General features: G+C 43.5%; 2 protein-coding genes across 12 annotated transcripts in view; both read left to right on the forward strand.

Moving 5' to 3' along the window:
* sorcs2 (sortilin-related VPS10 domain containing receptor 2) overlaps positions 1-3,534 on the forward strand; it is a 218,281-nt gene extending 214,747 nt beyond the window's left edge. For 5 of the 10 annotated variants that reach the window (XM_010888010.5, XM_010888015.5, XM_034290626.1 and 2 more), the window contains 2 exons: positions 133-335; positions 678-3,534. In XM_010888010.5, coding sequence (XP_010886312.2) covers positions 133-335; positions 678-742 — 268 coding nt within the window. In that variant the 3' untranslated portion in view covers positions 743-3,534. Of the gene's footprint in view, positions 1-132; positions 424-677 lie in introns of all 10 variants that reach the window. The other 5 variants (XM_010888016.5, XM_010888017.5, XM_010888014.5 and 2 more) reach the window with 4 other exon arrangements.
* Positions 3,535-4,881: 1,347 nt separating this feature from the next.
* LOC105020762 (hydroxysteroid 11-beta-dehydrogenase 1-like protein) lies at positions 4,882-9,329 on the forward strand. 2 transcript variants are annotated; one of them, XM_020043349.3, is made up of 7 exons: positions 4,882-5,268; positions 7,438-7,568; positions 7,736-7,939; positions 8,233-8,326; positions 8,412-8,577; positions 8,723-8,824; positions 9,060-9,329. In XM_020043349.3, exons 1-7 carry the CDS (start codon positions 4,905-4,907, stop codon positions 9,067-9,069), a joined length of 1,071 nt encoding a protein of 356 aa, XP_019898908.1. In that variant the 5' UTR covers positions 4,882-4,904; the 3' UTR covers positions 9,070-9,329. The 2 variants fall into 2 exon arrangements, with proteins under 2 accessions (XP_019898908.1, XP_010886321.1); XM_010888019.5 differs by having other exon boundaries at positions 4,883-5,268; positions 8,723-9,329.
* The last annotated feature ends 1,376 nt before the right edge of the window (positions 9,330-10,705 follow it).

Raw genomic sequence — 10,705 nt, forward strand, 5'->3', positions numbered from 1 at the left:
ATTTGACCTCACAGGACACACGGTGGCGGTGCCCCGTTTTGCGTCCGGCGCGCACGAGTCCACAGTCTGTCACTCATGATCATGAACTACAATTGCGTCCGCAACCACTCATCAGAACTACAAATCCCACAGTCCTTGGCTTAGGACTGAGGATGCCTATCCCCCTCTGTTTTTCAGAAAGCTGCCCGGCCGGAACGTTTACGCCCAGATGCACAACGAGAAAGAGCAGGAGATGACGAGCCCCGTGAATCACAGCGAGGACACACAGCACATCATCCAGGGGGAGGAGTTTATCGACGACGACCTGGACTCGCAGACTCTAGGTAACGCAGGAGGTAGCCCCGCCTTCCGTTCCCTTATCAGGACTAACCCCAAATACTACTAACAGAACAGCCTGCTATCACGCACAAGCCCAGACACAAGGTATTTTTATTTTATTTTATCTAACACTACTAAACCCGATATTGTTAAATAAAGGTATATATTTTAAGCACAGCAAATGAGTTACGGCTATGGTTAGGTTAAAAGATAACCGACAAGACGATAAATCAAATAAAATGTTTTATTATTCAAGGAGATATGATTTAATGGTGCGAGATAAAGAAGCTTGTGTGATTATTCATTTCCAGCCTGGTCTCACTCAATTCCTCTCTCACTCTATCTCTCCTTGTTGCTAGGTAACCACTCAGGCGTGGTTCTGAGTATCAACTCCAGGGAGCTGCACAGCTACCTGACCAGCTGATGGTTGAACACGGACACACTAACCAGCTAGCAGTGCTAACAAGCTAGCCATGCTAACAAGCTAGCCATGCTAACGAGCACAGGGAACTTTGCCTTCCTCCTCTGTCTTTCTCTCTCTCTCTCTTTCTCCGTCAGTCTGACCGGCCACTCTCCTCACAGAGGAGGAGACAACCCACCACAGTACTACAGTCTACAGTACTCCCTCTCTCTCCTCTGGTTCCGCTCCTCTTCTTTATGGCCCCCTTCCTGCCTTCTTCTGGCTTTTGAGGGACACTTATCCTATGCTTCCCTCCTCAGTCCCTCTATCTCTCCCTCCACTGTGGCATCAGAGGGGCGGGCTAATAATTTTACCCAGAGCTCATTGCACCTAGTGTCCTTTGCACCCTGTGTTGTGTCTGCTCGGTGTGTAAATACTGGCCAAAATCCCCTCAGAGACTGATTGGACGCCACCCAGTTAGGGAAGACTGTTCCAGTGACATCACAGAGACAATGCCCACTGGCCTGCTATGTAATACGTTCCATAATGTTACACTCATCTTTTCACTTTTTCCACACTAGTATTTCCCCAGATTTCATCGTTCACTAGTAGGAGGAGGAAAATGAGGTGTTAGACACAATGACCAAAAAAAAAAAAAGGAACCACAGATTGACAGGCCCCAGCTCTGAACACTACAGTGTGCTAACATAATTCTCACAACGCGGTCAGAATTATTTTTGGTTTCTGCAGTGGGCAAAAAGAGAGGTGAACTGGTTAACAACAAGAAGATCCCATGAAAATGAAGCGCAGCAAGGTTTCTAGGGGAGGCAAACAATCCCGTGATTTATCATTAGCTCTTTCTCTCTTACTTCAAATGCAATAATACTCTTTCTCAGGAAAGAATGAGATTAAACGCCCACTTTAAATCCGCGGGGACGTTATATATGAATGATATGACAGGGAAGTGGGAGGTCTTTACTGAAGCCGGGTTTTGCCTTCATGAAACGAATGCAACTGCCCTCATTGGCACTAGTTGGGGGGGGGGGGGGTTACATTAGTCATTAATCTCAGATACAGTTACTTGAGAGTCGAGCTACAGTATCGTGAATCATGTGGGAAAATTATTATTTACGAGTGATAATTTTGGCAGTTTACTGTTATTATAAGTCTACTAAAATCCTGGACCACTGACCTGTAGTTCAGCTATGCTATTTGAATGTGTATGATAGAGGTTTTGTGTGGCGAAAGTGTTTGTTATTTAAAAAGGAAAAAACGCAGTGACTAAAATGACAGGCTAATATGACAGTAATTATAGTCACATTTTAGCCATTACGTTATATGAAGAAAATATATTAATTGCCTTTTAAATTCCATCATGTGTACTTTCAAAAAGCCTTGTCCATTACTGTTGGGCAGATGTCCAGAGTTTTAGTAGACTGAGTACAATTTCAAATTGAGACTAAAATAACTGCCAAAATGAAAATGGTATACAGTCATTGCTTAAACTGTCTTTTTCATCCTACAGCAATGTAAAGCCATGCTCTATAATAACTATATTCATTTCTTTTTTTAAGTATTTGTATTCCGCTGTTTTATATTTTACGGTACTTGAGTAGATGAGGGTTAAGGAGTGACACTTAGTATGGTATGTCGTGTGTGATATTTTAGCAAATTTACAGCATGTCTCCGACCTGGTTCAAAAGTCATTTTCTGTCCACACTGTGCCTAAAAATGAGTGAACCTGTCTGCTCTATCACATTTTGTGCAGTTTTTTTTAATTTATTTATTTTACTTTATAAACAGTTTGACCCGCCCCCAAAACACCCCCGGGTCAGAGGTCAATGTGAGTTAATGTCCCCAAGCCTATATTAGGCAGAGATAGCAGTGGTATGTCTCCCATATAATTTGGTTTGTGTACATAGAAATGTATATATGAACAACCTCCCACTGTATATAATCCTTCACATAAGTGTGAGTATTTTACACTAATACCAAAACACACACACACAATCGTTTTTTGGATGCCCTCCACTGAATCCCCCTTTCACAGTACGATGGCACAGAGATCTCATTGATCGTTTTCTTGTTCTCACGTATCAGTTTGCATTATTTCAGTACATAGCTAATTATGGTACTGTACTGTAGGCTTTAAGGGAGCCTACTCTCTATTGTGTTGTTTATCTGGAAAGGCTCTTTCGTTATCAAATCTACACCCTTCAGTCCTACACTCATGTACCAAACCCAGGGTGATGTGCTGTACATTTCTGTTTTCTTCCTGTCAGATCGTATTGTTAACTTGGGTCAGTGGCTTTCCACACCATCTCCAATGTCCCAAGATATTTCATTGCACTAATATGATGTTCACGCTAAAGGGAAATGGACCGTTTTCATACATTGGACTGTACAGACTTGGTAGTGAATAGGACAAGGCAATGCTAAGAGTCTTTTCCAGTGAATCAGTTGCATACATCACGGCCTCTCTGGTACAGTACACTCCACAGGACTATGAAATGAGACTCTGATCTTTATGTTCTTTTGTACATATATATTTGGCTTGTTCTTAGTTTTCCAGTGATGTGTCGTCTATTTTATTTTCACCTTTTGCTGAAAGGGGTGAGGGGGTGGTCAAAAGAAGCCAATACATGTTTTTCTTAAGGAGATTCACTGCTGATGACACAGACCATGTGAAATTGACCGCACAGTTTTAGTAATATTTTGTTTGGTTTTTGGTAAATAAATGAAAATGTTTTTGAAGTCCTTAACCCGAAAGCGTAGTGCACTTAACTTGCATTCTGGAATAAATCACTCCCCTAACAGTGTGTGTCTGTTGTCATGATATGGGTAGCTGGGTAACGGCTCTGTATATTCTCCCGGAAATAGTTGACATACTGGGTCTGTGTTTGCAGCATCATGAATTATGGAGTGTACACGGACATATTGTTTTCGGGAGTACAAACAAATGCCTCCAAACTCACCGGACCACGCTTCTCTACATTACAACAAGAGAATCACAGCAAAGATGCTGCCAGGGCTGGCTCTAGAATTCTGGGGGCCCTGAGCAAAATGTAATTTGAGTCCCCCTCCCTTAACGGTTACTAGCAGTTGGGGCCCCCTACCAGGCGGGGCTCTAAGCGACCGTTTATGATTCTTGTGCCTACAGCCGACCCTGGATACTGCCATAGCTACAAGAATGTTATTCAGGGCCAAAAAAAGTTCTTGCTGACAAAGTTACAGTATTCTCTAGATTTACGTCCAATATAAAACGTCTTTCATTTTGCTGAAAATGTACGATATTTAACTACTCAATTTGACTGCCGTACGTGCCACCTGAATTACTCTCCTATCAATAAAGATAGATTAGGTAGGACTGAACCCCCATATATATAATCCAAACAGCACTCCGGTAATACTAAAATAAAACAAAAACGAATCACAAATGTTTCGGGTCTATGCACGTTTTTCAGCGTGAGCACATGCCAATTAAAACAAATGTTACAGCAACAATCTTGCGGTCGGCGCATAATCAGTCATTCAGTGTTACACTCAAACGACACCAGCAGTGGATCAGGGAAAACGTCAAAAAAAAATTACAATGTTATGTTGTATGAATTCACATGACAATTTCCCAGTGTTGATAAAGGAATGGTACGTCTGGCTTACATGTTGATGGACTTCAACAAAAAATGTAAATAAACATTCCTCACTGAAACCTGTGGCGGCAATTGCGCTCACAGGATCTATAATGGGTACCTGGCTACAATTATCTCATGTCCAGGCCCGAAAGTCACAAGTTAGAACTGAGCATCATAGAGTAAATGGTTGACAATTCACAAAACTTATTTGGACAGCAAATTCGATGGCTGGTATGAGTCAGTTGGTGGAAAATGTCGTTTTCAATGGTATGGTTGAGAATTGCATTCCCTTTATTCCCCTAGGTTAAATCAGATTTTTACTTAGTCTTTGAGTTATTGAAGTGGGCTAATGCAGCAAAAAATATATATCAGGTTTAAATAAATATGTATTTACAGAAAAAGCATCAACACTGCAAGGCAATCAGAAAATGCACAGATAATACGAAAACACATGCTGCTCTGAATCCGATAGGAACAATCAAAGAGATGTGCGTGTACGTTTTACTGCGAGGACTTAAAATTACAGGATAACTTGACTGAGGCACTCGCATCGTATGCCAGTCTCGAAATGGGCTATACTAGTCCTTCTTGTTCCCCGGGGTCCACGTGCAATTTATCGTCACTATCCACTGAGGGACGCAGAAACGAAGGGCAGGCTGGGGGGAGGGGATTGCCTGTTGGGATTGAACGATGTTAGCAGTTTTCTTGTACTTTACATCACCGATCTTTTCGAAGTTGAGATTTTAATAGCACAGTCCGCTTTTCATTTACTTTATCAATTGTATCCATCTTGTTTGTGCGCTATTCCCTGTCCAAGTGCCCATGCTGTCATTCGCAAGATGAAGGCTGTGACAAAACTATTAATTGGTGCTGTAGCTTTGGTTGCGTTCCAGTGGAGTGGACGAACTTTGGACCCAGGTAAGACATTTATTTAGCGACTGCACAATGACTAGTCAATGCAACCGTTTGTTGACAGCCCCCCTTTTCACATATTCATTTTCATAGCCTTCATAGTGCATATCCAATTTTACCCAGGGTGGTTGCCATTGCAGAGGCGTACTCTGAAATATGTTGGCGCCTGGGCCTGCAGAAATTTGTGTAGGCAGAAATGTTAGCCCTAATATCATTAGTTTAATAATACACCACACTGCCTTACTACTGACGCGTGCCGTTGCATAAAATCCAAAGACCCAATTTCGCTGCAGTGATTTATTAAAATGCAACCGCATAAATAACAAGAAATGTAGATCTCGGTGCACACCGCACATTGCCGTGGGGAAGTAGGGGTGCTCTCGGGGCTGCTGACCTGCTTGGCGACGGGGGGTTCTGCCAATGCACCTGAACCTGCAGCTGCAGGTGGGAATTATGTTGTTTTTTGGGGGGGGGGGGGCACTTCACCCCGATGGGGACGTGTTGAAGGTAGTCATTTCTACTGGTGAATGTGTGCTGATGTATTTAACGGTTTGTTATTAAAGCGAAATTAACGTGAAGTGAAAGTGGTGTTCACCTGTGAGATCTGTTAGTTGTTTTGTGCATTACTGGCAGTGGCAACAAGCAAACAAAAGGCGAAAGAGCATTTTTATGCGTTGGCTTGTAATCACTGCAGACAGGCACAGAACATCACATGGGCATAATCGATGTTGGTGTTTCAAGAATGACTATTGATTGAAAAAGTGTCTTTTTAGTTTTCTGTTTATTCTCCAGCCAAATTACGACTCTCCGCTCACTGCTCATTTCACCTCCACTCTGCACACACACTATCAGTGAAACGTTTGGACACAACTCTTTCAAGGTTATTTCTTTTATTACTATTTTCTTCATTGTAGAACAAAAGTGAATAAATGACAACAATTCCACACATATGGAATCATATAGTAACCAGAAACGTATTGAACAAATCAAAATACATTTACATTTAAGATTCTTCAAAGTAGCCACCCTTTTCCTCACAGCTTTTCACACACCTGGCGTTCTCTCAACCACCTTCTTGAAGTAGTCACCTGGAATGATTTTCCAACAGTCTTGAAGCAGTTCCCACACATTGAAGCAGTTCCCTGCTTTTCCTTCATTCTGCAGTCCAACTCATCCCAAAGCACCATCACTCTCCTCGGTCATATAGCCCTCACGCAGCCCAGAGGTGCGTTTAGGGTCACGGTTAATTCTACTAAACCTGTGAGTAAATGCAAATGCCTGGCGTGGGTGAAGCCCTCAGATTCAGGAATTCAGTCACACCGAGCAAAGCCAGATGCTGCGTTGGTACACAAATGTGTCAGTTGATGGAACGTTCTCTCATTGTGACTTAAGATATTCCATTTCACCATGTTTCATGACATCGTCTTTGTACGCTCTGAGCAAGAACTGCTTTAAATGATTGTTGATTTACACGTGGTGGACAAAATAACAACAGAAACACCTAACAAACAAGTCTTCGAATGCTGTCATACAGGTTCTGAACTGTCTAGTGGGATATTGCAAAATAGTTTTTTCTTTGCTGTTACAATTTGTCAGTGTTCAGCATATGCTGTCAGAACTTTTGAGACTGTCTCCCTGGACACATTGAATAGTGTATATGTTTTTGTGACCAGTGTGTCTATAATTCAGGCACTGACTATTTGGCCTCTTTTGGAACTCTATTTTCCTGTTGTTTTAAATAAAGATTTAGGAACGGGCAGAATTTAAGATCAACCATGGGCTCAGCTAATTTCCTAATCATTGGTATATGACTCAACATCGCCCCCTAGAGGCTTGTTTATTTATGTATTTTAAAGTGACTTTGTGTCTTTGAAAAGCGCTATCAAAATGTAATGTAATATTATTATTATTATTATTATTATTAGAGGCACTCACTATCTGATCTATCTTGTGCATCAATGTTTCTATAGACCAAAACAGGTGTTTTATTTACATACACAGCCCTGGTTGACTGATGACCTGGTTACAACTGGTCAAGTGGCTGGGTTTGTAGACCATGGCAACTTTGAGACCTCACAAAGTACTTGCAACATCTCAATCCCTTCTAAAGAGGCTCTATGCCTCGTTGAAAATATATAAAAAAATAAAATCTGCTCTGAATGTGCTGTTTTTCAGGTTCTTTGAAGGGCGCCCGGGTTCTGGTAACTGGGGCCAGTGCTGGTATAGGGGAGCGGATAGCCTATCACCTGGCTGGGTTTGGAGCCCAGGTTGTCCTCACAGCCAGGAGGGAGAAGGTCCTACAGCAGGTTTGTTACGCTGAGATCAACCGACTTCCTCTGACTGTTTTCACCAACGTGAATGTCACCAGTCGTTAGCTCTTCCTCTCGAGTTTGTGAGAACACTGTGGAGGTTTTTTCTTGATGATGTGAAAGCGTTACTCGTTGGATTGTTACCGTGTGCGTGTGCGTGGCAGGTAGTTGACAAGTGCCATGGTTTGGGGGCCCAGAAAGCGCTGTACGTGGCAGCTGACATGGCCAATCACGCTGACCCGGAGAGGGTGGTGAAGTTTGCTGTGGACCAGCTAGGAGGACTGGACTACCTGGTGCTGAACCACAAAGGAGACATGCCGTTTGGGATGTGGGACGGGGATGTGGAGCAGACTCGATGGTTAATGCAGGTGGGGTGTCATTTATCTACACACAGACAGAGAGACAGACACACACACACACACACACAGGGAGACGCAAGTGGACTTATAAATAAACTGAACTTGCACTTTCCCTACTAGTGCCGACTTTGCAAGTAACTTGTCTTCAGTTGACAGGCGCGTTAGATAGGTGTTCGGTCCAACCGAGCCGCACTGGATCTGGAGGAGCCTGTCTGCTAAATTTGCTAAAAGCAATACTGTTTGAATGTCATGTATTTAACCGCCGTATGGCTTCCTCCTTCCGTCCTTTTGTCTTTTCCCAGGTGAATTTCCTCAGCTACGTGCAGATGGCCAAGACCGCTCTTCCTTCCCTCGAACAGAGTAAGGGTTCCATCATGGTGGTCTCCTCCCTCTATGGTAAGCAGCGGCTCACCCCGACGACCCTGAGCGACGTGAAATTCGCCCACGAAACGATTGGCTAGCGTGTGTTCTGGCCCTTCAGGGAAAGTGTGCGCGCCGTTTCTGGCCCCGTACGTGTCCACCAAGTTCGCCCTGAACGGCTTCTTCGGGACGCTGCAGCACGAGCTGGCCATGCAGAGCAGCAATGTGTCGGTCAGCGTCGTCACACTGGGCCTGATAGACACAGACTCAGCGATGGACATGGTCAAGTAAGCTAAGTACTTTCTTTGTAAGCCCTTGACTAGACAAGCTCGGATGTAATGGCTGACGGTTGTTACGTCACGTCTATCCACGTGTCCCCGGGCCATTTCTAAGACTTTGACGTTGGGCTGAGTCACCGTTTTGAATTGACAGGGAGGTCTCCAACGTCCACGCCTGGCCAGCCGATGAGGCGGCCCTTCACATCATCACATCTGGGGCCACGCGTCAGGCAGAGTCCTACTACCCCTGGTTCTGGTACTACTGCTGTCTCTTCAGGGACTGGTTCCCCTACCTGAGGGACCTTAGCATCCGCAACATCTATAAACATTGACGGGTCCAATGTACTGTGCACGGCATATTCCTGTGACGTTGCTGTTTTTTTTTTTTTGTAACGTGTTACCTTTCTGTCTTATAAAATGCTGGCCCCGTAGGATTCTTTGTTTACTTCTTAATTTGTGTTATGTTATTTTATATTCCCCATCACCTGTAGTTGTTTTTAACTGGCGTCCACGTGTGATCAGAATGGTTCCTTTCACCCTGAGATGTTATGCCTCAATCCCAATGTCGTCCACAAGAGGGCAGTAGTTTCCAAGAAATGAAGCAGAAATCGGGCATTTTGGAAACCCGTTTTATTAGACTTGTAGTAAATTTGACATGATTTTGTAGCTTTACCAAGTCCTCCTTAATATTGCCTCAGTAGTACAATGAATAAAAATGACTGCATTATTGTGGGTAAAATAAACTACGATGTTACAGTATAGTTACATTTTTACTTTTATTTCATTTGTTCTTGTACTTGTCTTTCCCAGAAATGTTTGTGAATGGATAAAGGTCTATAACTTCCTGGGCTAAGTAACTGATTGGGCCAAGCAGGAATGTTCACTAAAATTGGGAACAACATGTAATACCCATAATATTCCTTAATAGCAATGTAATATACACTCACCTAAAGGATAATTAGGAACACCATACTAATACTGTGTTTGACCCCCTTTCGCCTTCAGAACTGCCTTAATTCTACGTGGCATTGATTCAACAAGGTGCTGAAAGCATTCTTTAGAAATGTTGGCCCATATTGATAGGATAGCATCTTGCAGTTGATGGAGATTTGTGGGATGCACATCCAGGGCACGAAGCTCCCGTTCCACCACATCCCAAAGATGCTCTATTGGGTTGAGATCTGGTGACTGTGGGGGCCATTTCAGTACAGTGAACTCATTGTCATGTGCAAGAAACCAATTTGAAATGATTGGAGCTTTGTGACATGGTGCATTATCCTGCTGGAAGTAGCCATCAGAGGATGGGTACATGGTGGTCATAAAGAGATGGACATGGTCAGAAACAATGCTCAGGTAGGCTGGGGCATTTAAACGATGCCCAATTGGCGCTAAGGGGCCTAAAGTGTGCCAAGAAAACATCCCCCACAACATTACACCACCACCAGCAGCCTGCACAGTGGTAAAAAGGCATGGTGGATCCATGTTCTCATTCTGTTTACGCCAAATTCTGACTCTACCATCTGAGTGTCTCAACAGGAATCGAGACTCCTCAGACCAGGCAACATTCTTCCAGTCTTCAACTGTCCAATTTTGGTGAGTTCGTGCAAATTGTAGCCTCTTTTTCCTATTTGTAGTGGAGATGAGTGGTACCCGGTGGGGTCTTCTGCTGTTGTGGCCCATCCGCCTCAAGGTTGTGCGTGTTGTGGCTTCACAAATGCTTTGCTGCATACCTCGGTTGTAACGAGTGGTTATTTCAGTCAAAGTTGCTCTTCTATCAGCTTGAATCAGTCTGCCCATTCTCCTCTGACCTCTAGCATCAACAAGGCATTTTCGCCCACAGGACTGCCGCATACTGGATGTTTTTCCCTTTTCACACCATTCTTTGTAAACCCTAGAAATGGTTGTGTGTGAAAATCCCAGTAACTGAGCAGATTGTGAAATACTCAGACCGGCCTGTCTGGCACCAACAACCATGCCACGCTCAAAATTGCTTAAATCACCTTTCTTTCCCATTCTGACATTCAGTTTGGAGTTCAGGAGATTGTCTTGACCAGGACCACACCCCTAAATGCATTGAAGCAACTGCCATGTGATTGGTTGATTAGATAATTGCATTAATGAGAAATTGAACAGGTGT

Source organism: Esox lucius, chromosome 24 (genome assembly GCF_011004845.1).
Source record: "Esox lucius isolate fEsoLuc1 chromosome 24, fEsoLuc1.pri, whole genome shotgun sequence".
In the NCBI taxonomy this organism is placed as follows: Eukaryota; Metazoa; Chordata; class Actinopteri; order Esociformes; family Esocidae; genus Esox; species Esox lucius.